The sequence below is a fragment of the Poecilia formosa genome, unplaced genomic scaffold, assembly GCF_000485575.1.
Source record: "Poecilia formosa unplaced genomic scaffold, Poecilia_formosa-5.1.2 Scaffold143, whole genome shotgun sequence".
Lineage (NCBI taxonomy): Eukaryota > Metazoa > Chordata > Actinopteri > Cyprinodontiformes > Poeciliidae > Poecilia > Poecilia formosa.
The window spans coordinates 27,614-53,991 of NW_006800082.1; the positions used below are offsets into that span (position 1 = coordinate 27,614).

At 41.3% G+C, this 26,378-nt stretch overlaps 2 protein-coding genes across 5 annotated transcripts in view; both read right to left on the bottom strand.

Moving 5' to 3' along the window:
• Positions 1-4,737, bottom strand: part of LOC103145513 (smoothelin-like protein 2) — a 12,791-nt gene extending 8,054 nt beyond the window's left edge. For 2 of the 4 annotated variants that reach the window (XM_016676913.1, XM_016676912.1), the window contains exon 1: positions 4,153-4,737. In XM_016676913.1, the coding sequence (XP_016532399.1) occupies positions 4,153-4,548 (396 nt within the window). In that variant the 5' untranslated portion in view covers positions 4,549-4,737. The remainder of the gene's footprint in view (positions 1-4,152) is intronic. The other 2 variants (XM_007562949.2, XM_007562950.2) reach the window with 2 other exon arrangements.
• A 9,841-nt stretch (positions 4,738-14,578) lies between these two features.
• The window catches only part of tlcd3a (TLC domain containing 3A), a 25,505-nt gene continuing 13,705 nt past the window's right edge, over positions 14,579-26,378 (bottom strand). Inside the window, exons 3-5 of the mRNA XM_007562952.2 lie at positions 24,523-24,742; positions 17,570-17,665; positions 14,579-15,295 (exon numbers count right to left, since the gene is read on the bottom strand). Of these exons, the coding sequence (XP_007563014.1) occupies positions 15,017-15,295; positions 17,570-17,665; positions 24,523-24,742 (595 nt within the window). The 3' untranslated portion in view covers positions 14,579-15,016. The remainder of the gene's footprint in view (positions 15,296-17,569; positions 17,666-24,522; positions 24,743-26,378) is intronic.

The following is a 26,378-nucleotide window of genomic DNA, read 5'->3' on the forward strand; positions in this document are numbered from 1 at the left end:
TTTCCTTGGTCTCCTCTGTTTGCAACCTGGATGTGGGTCGATGCAAAGGCCGGGCCAAACTATGCATGGCGACCCCTCGTTGATTCAAGGTCTGTCTTTCCTTGGTCTCCTCTGTTTGTAGGGAGCTTTCTCTTTGCAGGGGAACCTCTGGTCTGGTGGAAACTCTAGGATGGTTGTTTTCTAGAGCAAGCTTAGCATTTCACTGCTCCCCATTGGCATTAGCCTTTTCCCTAAAAATAGCTTTTATCTATTTTTCTTATTTATTAGTCACACTTAGTATACTGAATAGAGGAAGTAAATGTAAAACAACATGCTAGCGACAGCATTTAGGCTAATGTTAGCAATTTGGCTCATTTTAACTTGTACACTAATTTTTACATACAGAATGGAGTAAGTCCATGTTACTCAACATATTTGTGACTCTCCACATGCTATTGAGTACATTGCAGCTTACTTTAGCATTGATGCTAATTTGTAGCATTAGATGGGCACACTTTGGCAGGCCCCGTTTAAATTTCTTCAGAAATGTTCTTATTAGTCTGTTATTATTAACCCAGCTCTGGTTGTGAACCCGGTTCTGGGTCTGAACACAATTCTGGTTCTGAACCCTGTTCTGGTTCTGAACCCGGTTCTGGTTGTGAACCCGGTTCTGGGCGTTTGGGCCGCCAGCTGCCAGCAGCTCTTTCTCTGACAGGCGGATCTATTTTAGATTCCAGGAGTTTCCGCTGCCCTCTCCGTCTGTCCCAATATAGACCCAAACGAACCCTTTGGACTTCAGGCAGAACGCCGAGCCCGCTGGGCCGTTCTCCCAGCATGCAACGCTGCGGCCATCATGAGATACAGTTCTTGCGTCAGTCCGTCGTCGGCTGGAGATTATCGCTGGTCTTTGGGAATCTGAGTCTGGCTGTCTGACCCGGATAATCCTCCAGCCGACCCGCTGGGTCCGGATCACTAACCCCTAAAAGCATCGACATGATGTCAGCAGCACAAATCCAAAAGTTCTGGAAATTACTCAGCAATCGCCAGGGGCGGCTCTGGATGGGGGCCACCGGGGGCCAGAGACCCTCTACTGAACAGATAATCCATCCATCCATGTTCTTACACCCTAATCCCTACTGGTCCCGAGTGGGGTCAGGAGCGGTGCTGGTTCCTGTCTCCAGCTGTCAACGCGTGAGAGGCAGGGTCACCTGAATAGGTCACCAGTCTGTTGCAGAGACAGATTATGCACACACACACTCAGGATAATTTAGAGAACCCAATTAACCTGACAGTCATGTTTTTGGACTGTGAGAGGAAGCCGGAGAACCCAGAGAGAACCCACCATGCACAGGGAGAACATGCAAATTCCATGCAGAAAGACCCCGGGCTGGGAATCGAACCCAGAACCATCTTGCTGCAAGTAAACAGCTCTACCAACTGCACCACTGTGCAGCCCCGAACAGTAAAAATATTTGAAGATGAAAAATTGTTTTTAAACTGAAAAAAATAGAAACTAAAGAAAAAAAAAATTACACTCCTAATTTTTTTGGTTAGCTGTGGCTAAAAACTTCTGGCAATTTTAGTGCCAGAATTAAAGTGCCATCTATTAAAACTATGATGACCATTTAGAAAAATGGCCACCAGAAATGGAAAACAAAAGATTGAGAAAATATTTGTTTTGGATCAAATTTAACGTTTGGCACAAACATTAATTTTCCACAATCATGGTGGCCATCTTGAAAAATCCCAAAAATATGAGTAAATATGATTTCTGTGCACTCAATTATATTTGATTTGACAGCAGATGTATTGATCTGTGATAAGTATTTCCAAATTAAGTGCGAAAATGAATGAAAAATGGCCGCCATCTTGAACTGATGGTTCAGGTTTTTTGTGATGTTGGTGAAATATTGCCTGATCTGCGGCAGTATGGAGGGTTCCCTGCTCAGGCTCCCTGTGTGACGGAGGGCTAATCGGTCAGATGTCAGTCTGTGGGGGGTTGATTAAAGACCAGGTGACTTCAGCAGGCAGGAATGTTGGCAGGGTGTGTGTTTCCAGAGGACAGCTGCTAGTCTCTCTGAAGTGTGTGTGCTGACGGGTCGAAGCGACGGAGACGCTTTTCAACTTTCCATCAGGAGACTTGAGACCCGACTTGGCTCAGAGGCTGCATTCCTGAGCGATTAGGGGGGTGGGCTTGTATTAGTTGCTGAGTGACGTCTGGCCGTGCCACATGGCGGCGCGTTGACGTTAGCAGAAACCCAGATTGCTGTTTTAAACGTGTAATCTTCATCGCTCCTCATCGATCTGGGTTGAGGTGTAGAGACGGAGCCTGCAGACCCCCTGCTGGGGACTGAGAACAGTTTGTGCCTCAGATAAGAGAGGAAGATCCAGACCTGCTGCAGCCCAAATCACAAACCCATAAATACCCGCGCCCTTTGGAGGACCCGCTGGGTTAAAAAAAAACGGCTCATGAGCAGCAGGCGGCCCAGAACCGGGCTTCACTCGGTTCTGGAGGAGGCCGTTTCGGGTTGCAGCCTCAAACCGTCACATTTAGCCAATAACAGGAAAATCATTTTAGCCACCGAAAGGCGGTGCAGTGGGGTCAGAGGTCAAAGACCAACACTCTAACAGGGCTGTGCTTTACTGCATAAAGGGCAGAAATTCTGGTTTTTACGTTTGTGTTGGATTTCTCCGTCTGTCTGAAACAGTCGAGTCGGAAGGTTGTGGGTTCGATTTCAGCTTCCTTTAGCTACCTGTTGCCCCTGCGCAAGGCAGTTAGCCCCAAGCTGTCAATGCACCTGAGCATCCAGGTCTGAAGGTGTATTTATGAGAGAATCTGGCTTTGATTGGTCGGTAGGGTCCGAACGTTCGGTCCATTTATTGATGCAGGTTCTGATCTTATGATGGTAGAAATCAGCACTTAAAGCAAAAACCTGGAATTTTCCTAATTTTTGCTTCCTGCAACACGGTTCTTTAAGGTCTGTCAATGGCTCATAAGGAACAATAATGTGCCATAAATTATCAGTAATAATGTGGTTATTTAGTCTGTCTGAAAAAACTAGGGGTTCATTTTTCAAAGTCATAATTTCACCAGATTTTTCATTAATTTATAAATGTCACAGTTTGAAACTAAATATTTATTTAGCGAGATGAATATTTACCTTAATTTAGCTTACCAGAAGTGGACTAACAAAACAAAAGCAGGGTCTTCTGAATGTCTGTCACGTTTCTTTTCCTCTTTTCTTGTACAACATTTTAGCTTGAAAGACAGGATGAGCCGTTTCCAGGACAACAGACGTTTAGGATCTGCTGAATGACGCATCAGCTTTGATGGATTCAGACTCACCAGCAGGAGTTCATAGAGATTAGCAAGACGCAGCTTTTATTTTGATAGTCCACTTCCGGTTATCAGCAAGAAAATTTGCATGGTAGTTAAGCAGCATGTAGCTCTGTGCTAGCTCCGAGCTAACTGGCTCAGAGCTAAATATTCAGTTTAGAGATAAATACTGAAATAAATATTTAGGTTAGAAAAAATATTTAGATAGCACAGAGCTAGATGTTGAGTTTGGAGATAAAAATTAAGCTTGCCAACTAAATATTTAATTTGAAAGGGTGCCAGCTTCAAATGAATGAATGAAATTGATGAACGAATAATATCCTTGTGGCAATGATAGGGGCACAAGGACAGTCAATCAACGGCTTGCTGTTAAAAACTTTTAAAAGTTGACAGAAAAATTGAAAACATCCCTCGATAAACATGAGTTATTGGAAAACATTACCAAAAATGCTAAAACATCAACCATAAAGTTTTAAACAATCCAAATATTAAACCTGAACCAAATAACCAAAGCTCAGCCTGGTGGGGCAGGAGCTCAGCCTAGCGGGGCAGGAGCTCAGCCTGGCGAGGCAGGAGCTCAGCCTGGCGAGGCAGGAGCTCAGCCTGGCGGGGCAGGAGCTCAGCCTGGCGGGGCAGGAGCTCAGCCTGGCGGGGCAGGAGCTCAGCCTGGCGGGGCAGGAGCTCAGCCTGGGAGGCCACCATTCTGATCATCCACTGGTGGAACAATGATGTGTGTTGTTATCGCTCCACCACATCAGATACCAGGAATGAATTTTATGCCGTCACATCCTGACCAGAACCTGGACCAGAATTCTGTCTGCAGGAGGAAAACTCACGTTTGTGTCCGCGTGTCTCTTCAGTCTCCAGGGAGCTGGACCAGGGTCGTTGCTGCCCGGTCCCGGCACCTCAGCGTGTCCAGACCCGCCCCAGTCAGGTTCTGGTGCAGCCCAGTCCGGTGGCCCGGCCTCGTCGTGGCCATTCACTGGGCCACGGGCCCCGGCCAGCTCCCCCACAGCACGGCTCAGGGCGTCCAGCCGGGCCCGCAGCTGCAGGTTCTCCTCCTGCAGCCGGGCCACGGCGTCACTCAGCGGCCGGCTAGATGCCCGCAGCTCGTCCATCCGGTGCTCCACCTGCTGCTTGAAGGCGCTGATGTCCACGTGGACCTCTCTGACGGCGGCGTCCAGCGTGGCCCTGAACCCAGCCAGCGCCCGGCTCACCGCACCCTCCTCCATGCTGCTTCTCTTCAAACTGAACCTCTATCTGCCGGACGCTCCTGCTGCCTCCAGACGTTCGCTGCTGCAGGAAGGAGAAGCGGAGCCGGCCAGCGCCATGGAGCACATCCCGTCCCGCTGAGAGGTGAGCCTCCCCAGAGTCCGGCAGGCGCAGCTCCTTCCCTGACGCTTCGCAGCGTCGCCTCTGTATTTTGGGACATAAAGGGGGCGGGAAGAGATAAAACGGGCAGGCGGAGCTGGGATTATTCAGATGTTTGTGTGTCCCTCAGCTGCCACTTCAACCGGGGGTCGAGAGGTGTGTGTGTGCGTGTGTGTTGGGATCAGTTTCATTCTGGGCCTTCACAGCAGAGATGATTGAAGTTACCTGGAAATGTTTCCGTTTACTCCAGAGCTTTTATTCTGAAGGGAAATCGTTTTTCACAACTAAGAACTCCATCAAATCCTCCATTGTCTCTTTGGATGTCCTCCAGGTTTCCGTCAAGGTCTGGAAAAATCCGGAATTTGGTCCAGAAGAAGCCAGACTCCCATCCTTGTTCTCTACCTCCATTCCTTCTTTCATCATTTCCTTCCTGCTTTATGTCCTTCCTTTCCCCCTTGCTGCTCTCCACTGTCTTGCTTTCCTTTCTAGCATCCCTCTCTGTTTACCTGCTTTCCTTGCTTCCTCTAATCTATTTAATTTCTCACATCTTCTTTCGTTCCCTCTGTTCTTTCATCCATCCTTCCTTTTTTCCTTTCCTTAACACCTTCATCTTCTACCTTCCTTGGTCACTTCCTCTTATCCAGCCTCGTTGCCTTCCTTTCCCTCGATCCTCATTAGCATGACATGCTAACAGTCTTCAGTCAGAGGCATCTTCAGATTCATTGCAAAACAGACTGCTGCTGGAGCTCCTTCCTGGCCTCAAAGACTTGATGAAGACACTTGGATGATTTCAGTTTTGACGACATTTAGGAAAAATAAAGTTTGTGGTTCCGTCACAGGAACGTTCAGTAAGCCTGAACATTTTTAGCTGCTGTAAATCTACAAAAACATAATTAAATAGGTGCTAATTTTTCATATGAATTCTGGAAAACGTCAAATAATAATGCCACAGTGCAGAGACGAAGCAGACAGCAAACAGTCTATCAAATCAAATTTATTGGATTTTAAAGGGGTGCTCTCATTTCACAAACTACAGTACAGAACTCCGCATCATCTCAGAAAACAGCTGAGTCACATTTCAGGTAGGAAAAGTTTCCCCGAAAAAAGTCACGCTACAAAAAAACAAAAAAAACCGGAACAGATGCGTTAAGTCTGAGATAATATGTATGAAAAAACTAGAGTGTTATCAAAAATAAGTGGGGCAGGAAGTGTTGAAGGTTGTGAAGGTGCTGCGTTCAAATCGGTCGGGAAAATGAAGTGATATGAACAGGAGAGTCACGCCTGAACTCCAAACGTCAAAACACTAAAGCAGAGGGATCCAAACTGTCCACCCTGATGAACTCCAGGGCCAATCCTGACCAAATTTAAATGACAAAAACATCAAAATGAACAGTATTTTAGGTCAGGTTGAAAACAAACAGCCTAATTTCAGTTTTATCTCAAGTATTTTTTGGTCGATTTTCAGTTTTATTGTCTTATCCAGATTTTTTCAGTAAAATTCACTGGAAGTTTGAGATTTAAATAAAAGCAAAAAACATGGTTCGTATGTGTTTTACCTCCTTCAGTTAAAATCTAAAACCTTTTCTAAAAAAATTCACCAGTTTTGAATTTTGGACCAAACAAGCTGATTCTGAGGGCCACAACGGCCCATCAGCCACACTTTGGACACCTCTGCACTAAACAACAGACACAGCAAATGAAACCAAAATTTAAACCTCAAGCAATAGAAAGAAAAAATTATCTGAATATCCTATTAATAGCTACAAAACTAGAAAATAAAGATTTTCACCTCATTACATCAGAAATCTATCAGTTAAAAACTAAAGTTGACTTTAATGAGCCTCATTTCTGCAAACTTTAATTTTAAATAATGAATACTATAAACACAGCCACAACCTATAAACACGGCCTGCCAACTTAGTTCTTTAAACTCAGTTTTGTAGATATATATCAAATATTTCACAAGGCACCGGAGACCAAGTTCGGTTCAGTCAACAGATCAAATTCAGCCCCAGGAAAAGTTTTACTCTGATATTTATTCTCTATTGAGCCACATGCAGGATTTATTTGAGGAATGGGGAAGTTCTGACTGGACGATCCGGTCCAGCTTGACGAAGAAACCGTCAGCCGCTCCAACTCAAACTCCAGATTTAAACGTTCTGATAAATGTAAAAACTTTCATAAAAACAAAAGGTGAGGAACATGTTTTAGCTTAATAAATATGGCAGCTGTCATAAAACGATGGGTTCCATATTTTCATGCTCTGAATCTGTTCAAATGCCTCAAATAATCCACATTAATTAACCTAAAACACTTTAATTTGGGTGAATTTGTGTTGAAAATCTACATATCTGGTTAATAAGTGAGGAATAAACCTCGTCTCCACGTTCCTCTATGTGGAGCTGATTGGATTCAATAAATAAAAGCAAAACCAGCAAGCAGAGTCAGTGCTGACCCCTAGTGGCGACATGTGGGATGTTGGCCCCATCCAATCTGTGAAAGGCCCTTCCAGCCCGGCTCTGGTCAACAAATCACTAAAAAACTCAATTCTAATAAATTACTGGATCCAAGCTGCAGTACACATAAAACCTCCATCTTTTATACTAAAAACCTGAATTTTTCTTTCTAAAACCCTGCATGTTTTATCTCCTTTTCTATAACATGCATGTTTTAGCAGGGTTGCATGTTTTTTTTTGTTTTGTTTTTTTTTTGCACGTTTTTACTAAAAATGCTCTTGTTCTACTGAAAACCAGATGAGATGCTGCAGCTCGTGGACCAGCATGTGATTTGCTGCCCCCTAGTGTTAATCTAAATTAGCTGCATGTTTTGTCCGTTAGCTTTAGGCTGAAATGTTCTGACCAGCACAGCCTCTCTCTGTACCCTGGAATAACATTTTAGTGCAAATGACCCACAACTCTATAGAGAACAGCATAAAAACAGGGTTAATTCAAGTTTTAAAATCAGTTCTTATTATTTTCTGGCAAACAAAACATCTTCCTAACGTCTGGTTTTATATCTTTATAGCTTCTGGTTCTTGAGAGAGGAAAATGACCGCCCGATTTCTGAATACTCAATTTATTTTCTTAAAAGCAAAAACAAATAAAAACAGTTTGTTTGGCATCAGGAGATTCCTGGCCTGAAGGCCAAAGGAACCAAGATGACTTTATTTTTATTTATTTAGTATTTTACTACATTTACTTTTATTTTTATCCTTTTAGAAAATGAAAAAGGAGGCCATTTGCTGGACTTAAATTTAATGTTTTCAAACAGCTACAGAAGTCCGTCTTTAGTAAAAAAAAAATCGTAGAATTTAAACCAGCTCCAGTCGTACCTTATTAATGCTTTTAATTTGAAGGCGCGTAGCAACTTACAGCACAACAAAACAGCAAAAAAAATGAGTTTAAATTTCACTGCTTTCAAGACAGGAGTACCATTATTAAAGTCTAATAAAAAATAAATTACTTTTTAAACCAGTTTAACAAACAGTTATTCTGTCTGAATTAGTAGAAATAGTCTTAAAGCTTCTTATTGGTGATTTATAAATGTATCCTGGCTATTCACTGAATTTATACATTTATGAAGGGAAGCATTATTGTAAAGTGGATCTACTGTTTTAAAATTTTGGTCATAAATATGTAGCTTGGGGCCGTTTACGTCATCACATTCTGTTGATTAGTGGCTCTAAAGTTTATTCAGACACACTGAAGTTAATAAATAATTTCCATTGTTACTTTATGTCAGAAACAAACTTTTGTTAAATTTGTTAAGCCATTAGCAAGGAAGTCTCACCTGGCTAATCGACATGCCAGCTTTGAGCGTAAAGTGACTCAGCAGTTCTGAAGTTAGCTTATGCTATTTATGTTGACTAATTAGGAATGTATGAATTAAAATCCACTCTGACTGAAACAATATCAAAGGCTTCATCAAGGCCTTGATGTGACTCAGCAGTAAAATAACAGCTAGCAGAGGTCAAAGTGTTGTTGGACAAAAAAGTGCTCAAAGATTAGCATGCTAACATTCTAATAGATGGCTAAATTGCCACATCTGTTAAAGGGTTTAAGTTGATAAACAAAATCATTATCTTTGAACTACAGAGCCAACATGAAGATCAACAATCCTAATTTACCTTTATGTTAAAGCTAGCATAAAATGCTAACCGTTAGCAAAAACGTCTTCTTGGTCAACGTTGAATTGACCTTTAGTAAAACGGTTTGAACGCAAGAACAGAAGAAAATCGTAGCTTTTTTCGTCAGTCCTGTTCAGTCCGGTCCGGTCGGAGAGGTGTGAACGCTAATCAAACTCTGGTTCTCCAAATTTCGGTCTGGGTTCAGTTTAAGTGAACTCTGGTTCGGTTTGAATGCATATGTGAATGCCAAGCAGACCGGAGACTGCTCCAAATGCAGGAAGTGGATAACAGGGCAAGGCATTCTGGGTAAATACAACCAAAACAAACGTGCTAGCCTAGCGAGAGAAATGGCTCGTGGTCTTCAACTGCTAAAATCTGACGCCTCCATTTTGTTTCCATTTGATGAAGAAGGAAGTTGCGCACAGCGTCTTATTAGTACGATGTAGTACGATGACAAATATGCAACGTTTTTCTGACCACTGATTGAAGGACTGGGCCCCAACTGGACCGGACTGTGGACCTACTGACCTACAACCGAAGGCGCGTCAGGAATGACGCGCTATGGGTTGATTGTTGGGGACAAAACTGACAAAACATCATCAGTTTCTACCGCTAAGTAGAAACAGAGGCATAAATGGCTACTTTATTAGGTACCGCCCCCCCATCAGAACCGTCTACATGCTGTGGTACAGATTCAGTCGGACAGGGGTGGCCAAACTTATTTACAAAATTGTTAAGTCAAAACAAAATTCTAAAACCACAAAAAATTACAGTAATTTTCTGATTAAATAAGGAAAAAAAAGTCAGTTTATTTTATGTTTTTTTGAAAACAGAAAGAGGAAGCTTAAATATTAGTAGATCCAAAACTTAAGACTTTTTCACGTTATGAACATAAAAATATCCAGTTAGAGAAATGTACAGCTTATTGTCAGACATAACAGAATTTGGATTGCTCTTTTAAACAGGTTGAATAAATCAAAATCACATTTGTCTTTTCTAAAGAAGTCGGCTGATAAACCAACAGGAAAACATGTTGTAGGTGAAAATCCCAGTTAGCTCAGCAGCTTTGTGTTGGGAAGTAATAAAACAGGTGTACCTAATAAAGTGGCCCTGCAAGTCTAAACTACGTCCAATAATATTTAGAAGATCCTGGTGAATTTGTTTTGCAGCCTAGCTCCATTTTCAAAAATGAAAAACAGAATTTATAATATAAAACTTTAGTAGAAGTCTGTATTTTTACGGCTAGATGCTAAAAATAAAGTTAAACAGATTGAAGGTCAGTTCAGTTTACTGAAATTAAAAATCTGACTTTATATTCTCACCATAAACAGGACTCTTTGGTTTACTTAGGACTGTAATTTATGGATCTAAAAAAGTTCTGGATTATTACTGAAAGCTTTTGATGAGCTGGATATATGGCAAGCGGTTGGTATAAAAAGTAATCTGCATGTTAATGCATTAAGGGTGTCCAGCATTATATTTTCAATCAAGGTAAAATTAATACAGAAATAATATTTTAACAATGGAAAATGTTCAGTACAACACAAAGTGTTTGTCTTTTAATTTCCAGGTTTTTATCAAGAGTAGAACAACATTTATCCAGAAAAGTAAAATTTCCTGCACCTAAACCAGCTTTTATTTAATTTATTAAATTAGGCTAAACATAATCATTTTGACCCAAATTCTGCTTTTATAACTGAGAATAAATTTGTTCAATCAAGCCAAAAATAATTTGGAAGCCAGATTCCTCTCTTATAATTAAATCCTTCTAAAGTTTTTTTTTTTTTTTTTTGTATTGAATAAAATTCCTTTCTCACAAACCGGAAAACAAAATTAATTTTCTTATTTTTATTTTTGGCCTGCGAGTACTTTAGATTCCAGTGACTAAAGGTTTGGACGCCCCTGTTCTAATAATTTTCTTTTGTTTGTTTTGGTTGATTTTTATTTACCAACAGTGACATAATGGCGCTTTGTGCATATTTTATTAACGAGAAGTTTTTTTTGTGCTTTCCTCCTGGATTTTAGGGTATTTTAATTGATCACTACAAGTTTAGAATCACTAAAACATAAGTTCAAGTTATAAAACAAAATGGAAAACTACAGTAGTGTACTAAATAAGAAATAAACACATTCCTGTTAAAGATTAATAATGTTTTATGGTTTAAAAATAGCTGGTAAGGCGAGATGAATTGGTGAAAATGCCCTATAATCTGCACATCCTGTTATTTATGATTTACTTTTGATACTAGTGACTTGCCATACAAATAAAGATATGCTTAATGTGTTCACAAATACATTAATATTAAAAACTAATTAAAATGTTTTTAAATAAAAATGCTACATGTGTGCGATTGAGGATGTGAGGCTCAGATTTTTTTATGGGTTGATTAATTTCTTTAAGTTCTGGTTTCTGCTCTCAGAACGGATAAGATTCACCTTAAAAGCAAAACAAGGAATAATTAATGTTTGAGGTATCTGGTTTATTAAAACCTTAGAATATGTATTAATGAAGCAGCAACATATTCCTGTTCTTCAACATGTTTTATGGAAGCTGAATGGAGGAAAACGTGAGGCTGGAGGGATGAGTCTCGCCAGCAGGGGGCAGCAGAGGACTCTAACCTGACTGGCTCCAGCGAATGAGAAGAAAGGAATGATCTGCAGGAACGCTTCAGCAAGTTAAGGAGATACTTCAACGATTTAGATCACCAAACCAGACTTCATGTGAGACAAAGGAAACCTGCCCGGTCCGCTGGGGAAAGTATTCACACCCCAAACCTCCAAACTGCTGGTTCCACCAGGTGTTCATGAGTCTCTCTGGAGGAACTTTGACCCTTGCTGCTTTACTGAACTCATTTCATCCAGACACTGGAGGGTTTTCTAGCTGGATTAACCTGTTTGAGGGCGTGCTAAAGTGTTACGCCATGTCTGGACTTTGACTCGGCCACTCCAAAACCATTGTTTTGGTTTTTGAGACATTACAGAGTTTAAGAACATGACCTGACCGACGGTCGGACAAATAGCAGAACTCATGATTCCATCCACCAAGTCCTGAAGCAGTGAAGCAGTCCCACATCATGATGCCCCCACCACTGTGTTTGAATGTAGGGATGGTTCTGAAATGCTGATGTTTTAATTCAGACGTAACGGAACCAAAACCTTCCAGAAAGATCAGGATGAGTCTTTGTGCTGTTTTGGGTCAGCAGTGGTTCTGGTCTTAGATCACTCCCATAGAAGCCATTTTGCCCAGTTTCTCTTACTTATTGTTCAGTCGTGACCTCTGACTTTAACTAAGGGAGAAGCTATGGTTCCAGCCAATGCGTCATAAAAATTTTGCTGTGGGTTCTTTTGGACCTCCTGGATGAGTCCCTGATGTTTTCCTGGAGTCATTCTGGTAGCTTAGCCTGGAAAGATTCTCTATGTGTGGATCCCGGTTCTACCGAGGTTCTCTGGAAACTCAGAACCTTCTAGACAGTTCTGTAACTCTTTCCAGACTGATGGATGTTTATTTATAGTCTGTTCCTTGAATTTCTTCAGATTGGATGTGATTTGCCTACTTCATGCTGTCAGACAGGTCCTAATGAATAGGTTGTATCTACTCTGTTTCTCTTTGTCTAATATAAAACCTGGTTTGATGATCTGAAACACTGAAGTGTCCATGTTCTGTTAGCTTGTGGGTGGAGGAAATAGAACCACGAAGCGATCAGAACTCTGATTGATCCATCAGTGATCCAGACAACAACAAAGCACTTCCTGGCTCAGCTTAGTCCCATACTCTGCTACAACCTAGCTTGCTCTGCTAGCTTATATCACTGAGGCCTGTGTTAGCAATGCTGGATAATCACTGAAGATGGAGTCAGATCTGGTTAGGCCTGCTTCACGGTTCTGCACCAGGCAAAAACCGGCCCAGAAATCAGCTGGCTATGGATGAAGGTTGGAATTTCCAGCAACAGTAGCTTTAAGCTAGCTGCAGTCTCCAAGCGACCAACCAAGAACCAGAGAACCACAGCAGCTGGAGATGGATCACATGGTGAAGTTTTGGTTTCAACAGAACTGAATCTACCGGACTATCAGGTGGAAAGAGTTCCCAGCATGGAGACGCTCTACTCCATCCCCAAGGCTGGGTCCAGGAAGCCAACTGTTAACAGATCAGAGCAACAGGCCTCACTTCATCCATCCGGACTGATTCTCCACTAAAGGCCGTTGCTGTGAGCTGGGTTTTCTGTTTTGTTAGCTGATGTGATCCGGTTCTGATCTGGTGGCCATACCGTCGGTTATGAATAACTTTAAAACCCATTCAGAGTGCTGCGGCGGCCATCTTTACTGCTGTAGACAGAGCACTGCTGGAAGACGGCTACGTTCTTCTTCATTTTGGTGTCACAAACCGCTCACACAGAAAACTGATTGTGGTTGTATTTAATTAGTGTCATGAATGGTGGCACAAAAATTAAAAATAAGCGTTTAGAATCCAGACCTGCTGTGTGAACGTAGCCTAGTGCATTAATCCTGATCCGGTTTTCAATAATGACCCTATAGCTTTAAATCTGACCAACCAGACGGGAAAGTTAGAAACGTAGCGTTGGATTATTATGTCAAAGGATAATTTCGTTACGGCTGACTGCGGCGCAGCATGCGGCGCTGCAGAGGCCTCTGTTGCATAGAGAAGTTACAGGAAACAATAAGATCATCTGACACACAAAGTCTTCATGTCTTCAAACCCTAGATGTAAAATATAATTAGCTTTTCTATAGATATTTTAATGATATAGACAACAAACTAAAACTAATCAATAAGTGTTGATTATCTTTCAGGTAAATATCTACCAGGATGAGGGAATGGTCCTCCCATGTTCAGCAGGTTCATTTTGAGTTAGCAAACTATCCTCAAGCTAAAATAAAACATGATTTCAATCTTTAAATCTTCATATACAGTCATTCCTGTTAAGTGCTACAGGCAGCCACTGATAAAGAAGTTCACACAAAACTGATGGACCCACTGAGAGGCTGACCTCTGATCTCCTGATGTCAGACTCGTTAGCAGGGCGACATGTCCGGGAATGGGGCTCAACGGGGTTCAAACAAAACTTCAAACAGCTGATCTGAACTGAGGAGGAGAAAAACAGAGTCTGAATGTTTAAGTGGTTCAGCTGAGCACAGAGTGAGCCTCTGCTACAACCACACTGCAAGCCCCGCCCCCTGACTGCTCATTGGTCAGCTCATCTGCACACGTGATTGGTTGGTTTGAATATTTTAGTGTTACATTTTTCTGGTTTTAATGAAACTGTTGGGAACAAAAGAGAGAAAAAAAAGAAATATAAAAAAGAAAAGAAAAAATTTGAAAGGAAAAAATGTGAAAATACTAAAAATAAAGTAAAAGTGTGGAAAAAGAAAAAATAAAGGAAAAAATGTGGAAAAAATAACTAAATAAATGTGGCTGTTGAAGTTTTGTGATGACTTAATAAAGGTGGCATGCTGAATTGTTTCTTTTTGTTAATAAACTGGGTTTCTGGACAATAAGTCCAGCTAAGAAGCTAGCATTAGCCTTACTGGACCAGAACCTGAGCCATCATCATCCTGCCTCTTCCCAGCTGCCCTAACCCCGCTCTCCTCCAGTGTAACCTAAACTAGGATTATGCAATGAAAAAGGAAATTCACATTAGAAAAATCACACAGCAGTAAATAAAAAAAACTCCTGGATGATCCAATCCGTTTCCGATTTTAACGATGAAATCAGATCCTAAAAATAAGCCCTTGAAACTTCTGCCACCCTGAAATTTCAGAAACGTTTAATCGCCCCAATAAAGTTTAAAAATAAACAGTGTAGTTGGAATATTAATGCAGACTTGTAACAGATTTAAATGTGGATGAGGCGCTCCCAGGAGACGTGACATCAGAGCTGTAACATAACCACCAACCACGAGCGGCTAGCAGTTAGCGCCGTAACAAACCTCTCCAACAGCAGCAGCTGTAGAAACAGCAGGAGTGAAAGATCAGAGAAAGTCTCCAGGAAGCTCCGCCTCCCGCTCTCAATGAGGTGAATGTGACCTTTCTTCAGAGTGCAGTAAAATCAGACAGAGTGAGAGGTCCTTCAGGCAACAGCTTTGTTACAGAGGAGTTGGAGTATGGAGGCCCAGGAGGAGCGACAGAGAGCAGGCAGTCCTGGTGAACTACAGTACCGTAACGGGTCCAGTTAGCGCAGCCGCAGCATCAATCCTCCTTGGCGGGCGGCGCCCCGCGGCTCCGCAGGTACAGCCGGTAGCCCTTCCTCACCAGCAGTACAAACCAGTAGAGCTGCGGCGCCAGGATGCAGCAGTTACCCAGGTTGGTGGCGAGCGGCAGGTGGAAGGGAACGGCGTGCAGCGGGATGCCGTAGTGACGGCCGTACATCCAGTACATGAAGGGGAAGAGGGCGATGCGGCACATGAAGAAGGTCAGCAGCACCATGCCGCCGTTGGCCTTATGCAGCCAGCAGTCCTGGAGGCTCAGCTGGAGGGGCGGAGGAGGAAGAGGAGGAAGAAGACATTAAAATTCAACCAGCAGACGACCTGATCATAAAATACATGGATGAAAACTGAAAAGTACCACTTTATTTTGGGTCCTTAAACACAACACAAAGCTTGATTTTGAATAATTGGGGTCAAACAGGAAGTGATGCCGCGTCATTATCTAGTTCCAGATGTTTCCAAACTGCATAGGAACTCAGTATATACAAGCTTACTAATAAAAAGTTTAGTGGAAGGATAAAATGTGGTAGAAAGAGGTACAGTGGAGTTTCAATGTTAATGTAATTTATGAGAAAACAGAAATTTTTAGATAAATTCAGATTAATTTAGCTTTAATTCATGTTGGACTCGTTGCATCAGAACCCTCCACTCGTTAATAGAAGCTTCGTTCTGATGAAGCTTTCTTATCATGCTGATGACCCGGGTCGGGTCGGGTCGGGTCGGTTTTGGTTGCTCTGTTGTTCTGTGAGTTTCCATCCATCAGAGCTGCAGGAGGAAATCTGGATAATGAGCGCCAACATGTGGGGAACGTCGGTGTGTTTTAATGAGCCGACCCAGTCAGAGGTTCTATTAGTCAGAATCGTGCCAGGCCGGGTTGGGACCGCTGGATGTAACAATGCTTTTAAAGAAAACTCAGCTGACATCATCAAACCCCGAGGTCCGAATTAAAGATGAATCATTGAGTTTTCTCCATCGTTTATGAGAAATATTCATTTCAGCCTCTGATGTCCAGATTTAAAGAAACAGATTCTGATCAGGAAAGAAAGAAAAAGGAGAAAGGAAGGAAGGATAGAGATAAAGAGAAAGAACAAAAAAGAGATAAAGAACAAAAAGAAAATCAAAAGAGAAAGAAAAACAGAAGAAAAATAAATCAAAAAAGATAAATAAATCCAGAAATAAATCAAAGAAATCAAGAAAAAGGAAATTCAGAAAAAATTAAGAAAATCAAGAAAAATCAAAACAGAAATCAAGAAATAATATTAAGAAAAAAATCAAGAAAAAGAAATCAAGACAAAAAAAAACAATAAAGAAAAAGAAGGAAGAAAGACAGATCCCTGTGTATCTCAGCGTACTAACAGAAAGTTTAGCAGAAGGAAAAATGTCTTGGAGGAAGGTTGGATCGGGTTTAAGTCTCTGAATTTTCGCATGTTTCTTCTAGTTAAACCTCCAGACCTGCAGGAGCCCAATGAGCTTCATGGTTCTGATAAAAGGAGGGAACTTCCTGCCGGTCCAGACACAACAGGAAGTCATCTGACCAGAACCAAACGACCCAATAAACACGTCTGCTAGGTTCTGATCTGACTGGAGCAGCAGCATCGCAGTTCCTCCTGTTGACACTAGAGGTCAGCAGAGATCCGAATGAATCACTGGGTTTACAGAGATCAGAACCTCTCACTGGAACGGATCAGAACCTCTCACTGGACCGAGTTCTGATGTTTGTTGTGCTGCTGAAATATAGCTGGAACCAGAAGTTTACATACACCTTTCCAGGCCAAACTGCTCTTCAAATGAAAAGAAATGTAATTTAATGTCAAAATAAACAACATAATCGAGTTTTCTGTTAAAGTTCTGCATAAATATTCAGATTCCCAAGAAATTTGAAGCTCTCGTTGGTCTGTTGTTGCTCTGAACAGACAGAACCTGTGACTAGACCGCTGCTGCTGCACGGTTCTGATTAAAAGTAAAACCTGTTATGTTTGTTGTTCTGGTCCAGTTTCAGCAGCTGAAATAAATCATATTCAGAGGTGAATAATTCGTCCCGCAGCAGTAATCACAGCTCCTCATGAGGCCCTGAGGGGAAACGATCGACCCGCTTCAGTAGAAGACCAGAGCTGAAGAGCTTACATCAATCACTTCCTGTCAGAGGGGCAAACCAGGAAGTCAGCAGCTCCAAAATAAAACTCATAAAATGTTTCGACAATCTGTTAATATTTGGGTCTAATTTTCATTTTGAGTCTGGAAAATATCTGAAGCATCAATCAGATTAAACTCTCTTTAAGTTTCCAACTGCTCCAACATTATTATTATATATTTTAAAAATCCAGATAAGTCCTTTTTACTTTTACACTCACATTAATAAACAAACATAACCAATAATTCATGTGTTGACCAAAAAAAAAAAATCAGTTCTGTTCATCTGAAGAAACAAACCTTTTTAAATAAATACTCAACCCCATGAACCTTTTAACAATTCCACCAGTAGCTGGCTGTACTCCCAGTAAACAGGAGTTAGCATTAGCAATAGTGTTAGTCTCACCTGGATAAGGATCTTCCCCAGGGAGACGAAGGGCGTGCTGAGCTCCGTCAGGAACAAGCAGCCGATGAAGAAATCCCCCTGGTCCTTCCTGAAGAACTGAGACAAACAGAGACAATAAAACCGTTTCCTACCAAACTTTACCAATAATCACCATCTGATCTGCCTTTTTCCTACATGGAGGAACAGTTAAAGCTACTGCAGATTTCTTTAGCTGAGATTTCAGTCAAATGCTGCCATCTGGGTTTAGTTTCTAGTTACTTGAGGAAATAAGTAGAAAAACAAACAAACATTCATTTCACCAGTAGACGGACTGGGAAACACTGAACCGCACCGGCCTGTGCTTACTCAGCTGATCTGTTCTGTGGAACCGTTGGGTTTATAGATCAGTGGACTGTCTGGGGGAAGAATGAAGCATGGTGGAGGCGTAGAGGCATCATTTGGGGAACCAGATGATTTAATACCAGGAGAAAATGTCCTGCTGTTGGTGAGGGAGTTACAGTTTGAGGATCTTTGGACCTTCCTACAGGACAATGAACCCAAGCTACGCTCCAGGTTCACCATGACATGGTTTGAGGAGAAGTAGAAGTGGAATTAAGACTTCTGACACTGAAGATGTCATTGAAGGTGACATTCTATGTTTATGTTGTGTTGCGAAATTTAAACATTTGTAGCTTTAACCAATTAACCCAACTTGCGGTGGCGTTAGTCTTGTTAGCAGCAGCTGAACTGGTTCGATCGGGCCAACATTCAGAGATAAATCCCTCCGCAGTCAGAGCATCAAGTCCCGACTCGTTCCTCAGTTTTAATCCTACAGGCAAATAAACGTTCCAGCTGAAACAGAACAACTAAAACTAGGGTTCCCTCAGGTTCTAATTCTAAAAAGGAAACATTTCTAGATTTTTTTTTGCAGCTTTTTAATATTCTAGAGACCACAACCTTAAAGGTGCTTCAATGGTGGCCCGGTCATCATCTGTAGGATGGGGGTCACAACCATGAGGGCTGTGGGTGTTTAAACATCTCACTTTCTCAGTTTTGGTAATAAACTGAAGGTTTATTATTATGGCGTTATTTTTGTTCCACCAACCGAAGCGTGAGACCGATCTGAGCGCATTACAATATGAACAAACAATGACTTGAGCTGTGAGGTTCAAACCTCCCATGACTTTGCTAAATACATGTTTTGGCACCTGATCAACTCTGATAAACCGCAGTCACAGACAGATTTTTTTCCAACCAATCAGGATATAAATACTGCATCCAGAATCAGAACCAGCTTTATTCACCAAGTTTCTGCACAAAGAATTAAACTTCAGTTCCACTTTGCTGTCAATAAAAATATGACTGTAAAAAAAGTGTCACTAAAGTTTTCACACTCCCTTGAACCTTTTCACTTTTATTGCCTTTTACTGCGAATTAATGCGTCTGATTTTTATGAGTGTTTTTAGACTGAGTCTCAGGTATTTGCGCATAGCTGTTTTATATAGTTTATCATTTATTGTAGTAAAATCATAATAATTTTTGATTCATTGTTGTTAGAATAAATTCCAGTTGATGATGTTTAAGACGCCCCAATCTGTCCATATTGTTTCAATTGTTAGTTTTAGTATTTTAACCACTTTTTGTTTAATGAAAGCATCAATAAATACCAATAAATGTGAACATATTATTAAATACAGTTACTGTCTGAAGTTTTAGTAATACAAATCACACTTCTTTAAGTTTTCTTAAAGCGTTTTATAAATACTGGGATAATTTTCAAGAGCAGTATTTATGTTTGTGGGGGTATAATCGGTCACAATAACCTGTCACAATAACAATTTTTGCGGGACGATAAATTGTTCCGTTACAACAATAAACAATAATATTGTTGTTTTGAGACCATTTCCTGGCTATATAATGATAATAGTATAATACATTCTCAGAGATCAATAAAATTTACATTCTAATGACACACAGTGACATTAGAGTCCATACTACTACCTAAGAAAAAACAAAATAATAATAATCAGGTTTTATTCAATGTTGCTCTTGTTTTGAATTTCACTAAGGCGACACCTCCGCAGCGCAGCCAGCTGTGGCGTCCCGGCTATAAGTAATGAATGAAGCTTTCAAATATTGAGCAGCGGTGACTGACGCCGCCCCCAGAACAGGTGAGTCAGGCCAGGTGGATAAAGAGCCTGAAGACAAAAGACAAGCCCGCCTGCAGCTGGGCTGGATCAATAAACCATGAGCCTGCAGGCCAGGCTTCACCATCTGTCACCAGAGGACCAACCACCAGAGGCTCTTACCGAGCCGCCTGGCGACTGGTCAGGCAGAACTGAGAAACATATCACAGTAAGTGAATATACAACAAATGATTTTAAATTATTTTAAATAAAAGAGAAAAAAGTATCTCAAACCAACCTGGCCCAGCGTGGGAAAGTATTTATCGCTTATATAATTAAACTAAACCTCAATATTGGGTTTAATTCCAGCAGACACACCCGGGTCTGATTGCTGCTGCAGCTGGAGAACGAAGGGATCACTGGATCGGAACCTGTCTGGCAGCAGGAAGTAGGCTTAGAGATCCAGAAAAGCAACACAACACATCTGGTCCCAAACCAAAGAAATTCAACAACAGAAGCAAAATCTGTGACGTCCATCAGATTACAGAACCACCTAAAAGGTTCTGGAAGTCCAGAGAACCTCAGTAGAACCAGGATCCACACACCGAGCCAACAGAATCTCTCTCAACGATTCATCCAGAATAAGATCTGAAGACCTGCAGGCCTCACTGACCCAGTTCAGGTCAAATGTCATGATTCAAGAAGAAAGAGACAAAAATGGAAGAGTTTGAATGCCAGAACCTCTGCTGACCCAAAAGAACACAGAGGCTTGTCTAAGCCTGTCGCATTAATTTCATTAATCGATTAATTGCATAGCAAGTTAAAATGAATGTGATCATTTTCAATTTAATTCTAATGATTGATATTTTTTAAAGGGCATCAATCAATCAATCAATCAAATTTTATTTGTATAGCACATTTCAGCAGCAAGGCATTTCAAAGTGCTTTACATAACTAAAATAAAAACAGCATGTGACATTGAATAAACAGTGAGAAAGAGAAAGACATTTTGAAAAAGATTAAAAAAGATAAAAACATTAAAACCAACACCCCTTTTAGGACTTCAGTTAAATGTCGTTTAACTGGGGCTCTAACCCTCTGGGACTTTAGTCAAAAACACCGTTTGACAGGGACTCCAACCTCTAGGTTTGTAGTTGAAACGCCGTCAACTGGGACTCTAAACCCCGTAGGACTTTAGTTAAACGTCATTTAACAAGGATTCTCACACCCCTAGAAATCATGATTCATTTTGTTTATGGTTTTAGTTGTGTTTGTTATGTTTGGTTTTGGTTTTCATTTCCATTTTGTTTATGGTTTTTGGTTGTTGTGCTTTATTTTAGATATTTAAAATGTGCGTCGTGTTCTTTACAGAATTAAAGAATTTTTGGTCTAAAATTGAAACAAATCTACTGGTGAAAACACCCCTTAGGTGGCCTAGTTAAAGTACAGATTTAAATCCTTTAATTTAATTATGATATGTTGATGTCACTTTAACCAGGCTGTTTCTACTGAAGACCAGCGTAGCGTGCGCTAACATTCCTGTTAGCACCGGGTTGCTTTAGAGCTTTTATTTTTTAATAAATGAAAATCACAATCTATAAACAGCTTTTCTGTTTGTTCAGAAGAAGCTAAAATGTGATGAAAAAAGCAAAACAGAGGCAGTTTAGGGTGTAAATACTTCTCCACCTGAGACATTAGCGCCTGTGATTTGCCTACAGCCACAGGTAACAATGGATTATCTGTGGTTCCCATCAGACGCTCCATCTGCTCAGGGAATCATTCAAATTTTCTGCCACAAAAATGAGATTCAGCATCAACCCGAGAGCTGATGAGGATCAGGAAACCGACTGCAGAGCAGTCAGCTGCTGATAAAAAACCTGGAGCCAGGAGAAAGGTTCACTCCAAAGTGGAAGCAGGCCCCCCCCGCTTCTTGCAATCTTTCAGCCTGCTTCATGCTGCCAGTCCGGTTCTAATGAAGAGATTTCTTCTGATCCGGCAGTCAGGACTGAACATCCTGATAGAAACTGAACTTACTTTTCCAAAAACTGTTGTTAATTAGTGTTACTTTTCATATGACCAGGGTAGTTTGGACCATCTTCCTCTTAAAATCTTCAATTATTATTTTTTATTTACTCACGAAAAAGATGAAACATTTAGTTCTTATAGGATAAAATTTAGTATTTTATCCTATACTATGTAAAATAAGCAACTATAATTCATACAGGTGGCCATGTTTTTGGTTGTTTATTATTTGCAGAATAAATAATTTAAACTAAATGAATTTAAGCATATAAATGATCGTCTGATTGCTCCAGTTCCTCTGAAATGTTTTTCCAGGATTCAGTTCCAGGACGTGTGCTCGGTGTTCTTCATACTGGGAGGTTTCCATTCATCCCAGCACGTTCCCCTCCTCTCAGAGTGGGACTTTGTGGCCAAACTGGCATGAAGCTGATGAGTGAGGGAACAGGAGTAGAAACAAAGAACGGGGAGGAGCGTTTCAAACAGAGAGGCCAACTGCAGCTGGAGCTGAATAATGTAGGGTAATGTGATCTGAGAGCACAGACTGCTAACAAAGGCCTGGTTTCCACCTGGACCACCAACCTGCCCGGCCGTCAGGATAAACATGAAACTAGTTCTGATCAATCTCTAAAATTACCTCATAAAATCCATAAGGATAGATTTTATAAGCGAGAAGTATCCAGATTAGCTGCTGGTTTTAGTATAAATGATCTTCCTGCATGATGAATAATTCACTGCTAGGTGTAGTAGCTAAACAGAAAACCAACAGGTCCAAAAGTCATGGTTACATGATTCCATTACTGAATCATTAACGGAAAGAGACGTGATCAGAATAATATCGGGTCATTTATTCAAGCAAATGTTCAACCTGCAGGACAGTCTGGTTTTACAGCTGACTGGAGAGGAGACATGTCTGTTGAAGAGCAGAAAGTGAAACTTGACGGCATCCATCTTCAGCTGCTGTGGTTCCTTCTCTGCTCTGAGACAAACCAACCAAACCCTCTGAGCAACCCATTCCCCTCTTGACCTGTGGGGGCGCTGCATCAAGAACCACTGAAGGAAGCGCCACAAAAACCTCTGAAGACACAGGGCGCAACTTCCTTCTTCACCAAATGGAAACTAAAATGGAGGCGTCAGGTTGGAGGATTTCTCTTTAGGCTTTAGCTAAAAACTGTGAGCCATTTCTCATGCTAGCGCTAGGCTAGCACGTTTGTTTTAGTTGTATTTACCCAGAATGCCCTGCGCTGTAGTCCACTTCCTGCTTTTAGAGCGGTCTCCGGTCCACTTGGCGTTCTCATGTGCATTCAAACCAAACTAGAGTTAACTTCAACCGAACCCAGACCGAAGTTTGAATTATTTTTTTTTTTATCTGCAACAGAGTCCAATTACACATTCACATCTCCCCAAACGAACCGGACTTTTTAGACAAACGGACTGGAGTTGGATCAAAGCGCACTAGACAGTCTACAAACCAAACTGACTCAGTTAATTTCATTTTCATCTCAACGGAGTATCTCAGAACAGAGAAAGGTGAGCAGTAATAAAAGCAGGGATGAGTTCTACCATCAGATGTAAAGTCTGCATTCAAAGTGATGCTCCTGCTATTTTTAGTCGCCTCCTTGTTCCAGCCTGTGTCCGCCTTATTTCCACCCGGGCCGGCCGGACTCACAGCGTCTGATCGGTACTTCATAGGTAATCCATGACATTGAGTTCTGGGTCTATTTTCTGCTGCCACTTAAGCAATCATTAGGAGGTAATGCAGCTTTATGCGTAGATTGATTTCAAACCACTGCAACGCATCAGAGCTCCTGCATTAATGGGTTACTGGCAGGCGGGTTTACGGAAAAATCACATGACTTTTACTCATCAGAAGTAATCATCAACCTCAGGACTATTGATCAGATTTTCTAACCATCTGATCACATTCATTGGACAACTTTCTCTCTCCTACATGGAAACATCAGGAGAACTTTTGTAGACGGCTTTTTACAATAACAGAAAACAATCAACCATGATCTCCCTTCATCCTGGTTGGCCAGTGCTAGGTGTCGACCAATTGTTGATCTTTCAAAAAGACTGACTTGCCGATTCAGATTTTATTGTCTGAAAAGTTGATAAATATAGTGATAAAGTTGCAAAGTTGGTGACCGTTGTCAACCGCACACACGCAGACATCTAGTTATAAGTTAGTAACTTTTAGTTGTTGGCGCTACTCAGGAGAGCGAGCAGCTAATTTATTTGTTGGATTACAATAATAATGCTAAGTTTATGTAGATTTGCATGTAATTAGTGTTGGGAGTCCATTAAAATGTTAACTGAGTTAATTTCAGTTAATTCCAGTTTAATCAAAAACTATATAATTTTAAAAAATGACATTTTCATCCATCGCTGCTGTTAGCGGATCATGCAGCTTGTGTGTCAGATTTATGGACGTACCAGAAACACATGAATACAAAGTTTCTGGGTGGAACTGTAGCATGTAAAAAAAAACCCATAAAAAAATAATATATATAGGTTCTGCTGTAAAAAGTATTTTGTTCTATTAAAGTGTGAATCACCAAAATGTACAAACTCTTGTTAGAAACTTTAAGTTTTATGAGTTTAAATTCATGTGTTTGTGGTGTTTCCTGACTTTCTGAACCTGTTTGGACGTTTTCTCCTCTCTAGGTGCTTCCTGGTGCGTCAGCAACATCTAATCCTGATGCGTCAAGCTGCAGATTTATCACCAGCCGAGCTGCTGCTGCCTGCCTGCATCCAGCTTTTTTAATTGTTGGCCTGAACTACTGGCCTCATCACTGCTGTCTCAGGACCCCTCCCACCCCTCCGTACCAGTGTGATAGGCAGCAGGATGGTGAGCAGTGCGATGTGGTGCAGCACCAGCAGAAACTCTCTCCGGACAAAGGAGTTGATGGTCCTCAGCGAGTGCTGCTTGTAGTCCTCGTGGCCCTTGACGTGGTAGCGGTAGTAGTGGCTGAGGTACATGGCGAAGATGTCGTATGTCATGTAGGGAACGCCGTACCAAATGACAAAATAGGTGGCCAGCCAGTGCCTGAGGAGAAAGGAGATGTATGATAGAAGGCAGTAGATGGAAAACCAGCAGAATCAGCAGGTAGGTTCATGTTCAGAGTAACGTAGTGGATCACTCTGAAGACAGAACTGAATACAAATGACAACCTTTGACCTTTCACTTAGTTCTTTAGCTCTGAAACTTGGAGGAAGAAGATTAAAAGCAGAAACCGGCCAAAGAGATCAGAATGGAACACAGACTGCATGAGCTGGAGAAAACCTCTGATGCCCATCATGCCTTTAGGGTGCTATCAAGACAGCAGGGCAGGGTTCCTATAAGTCTAAAAATGGTTCATGGTAGGAAAGATGGAAGGACAGCATCTGCTTCTCCAAAGCAGGAAACACTGAAGTGAAACCCTAGATGTTCCCATTCTGTGATCCATTCTGGGTCCCAGTTAAGACGTCTTATATAAACCACAGGCTGCTTTTTGGCTCAGATGTTGTTGATGTTCCACAGATGAGGAAAACGAGTTCAGGTCAATAAACCAAGTCAGATTTAATGAGGCCCGTTTCATTACGTCCAGCAGACGAGGCAAAGCGTCCCAGTCAAAGGACAGGTTCAGTCTCTGGGCCGTTCGTGAGGAGCATGGGTCTGATAAGCTACAGGCTCAACGAGCGTCACTGAACTGAGCAGCGCTGAGGATTTAATCTGAAGGGGGGGATTAGCAGGCTGAAACTGGGACTGCCTGGTCCGGCTGCTGACTCAGTGGGATTAAACGGCTAGCATTAGCCTAGTATCACACTTTCCTGAATCACAGAGAGGCCAGCGCTACGCTAACACACACCTCAGCCAGTAGCAGGTACACGAAGAGCCCATCTTGTTTACACCAAATTATCTTTCTTGGTCGCTATTAAGAGTGTGAGATATGGACTGGGAATTTCACCATATTTTGTAGAGCACTTTATTTGAAGGGGTGTGCATAAGACTGACATAACACTGTCAAAAACATGACATAACATCTGTCATGAACATAAAGTAGTCTTTATGAATGTTTATGACAGTTGTCATGAAGTGTCATTCGGTAAATAATGACACTTTTAATGCAAAGTTGAATTAAAAGTCCATTAAAAGTGCCAACTTTGCATGATTTTGTAAATTATGATAATTTAATGCAAAGTTGGCATTTTTAATGGACTTTCAGTACAACCTTTAGAGCAACCAGAGCTAACGGGGAGGGTTTTAAACTCTTACCTAGAGTTCTCCAAAGGATCATAATTCCTCACAGTAGGTTTATGTAAATATCCATACAGGTCAGCCTGTGTCCAGTTTGAGTGAAAGGAGCCGCGAGCGATCCGCCCTGAGGTATAGCAGCGGCAGCGCGCGGGGCAAAGCGCAGAGGTGCCAGCGGTGTGATTGGTCCGCGTGCTGTCGGCTTTAAATCCATAAACTATAAACCTATTAGGCCTGTCACAATAACAAATTTTGCTGAGCGATTAATTGTCTAAAAAATTATTGCGATAAACGATAATATTGACTAATAATGCATGCGATTTCCTGCCAAAGATAGATACACTTTATTTTCAAAAGAACACATAACACTGGAACTGATAAACTAAATAAAACAATCAAAAATAAAAATAAAATTCTCAGTCTCCATTAACAAAGAACTTACTTAAAT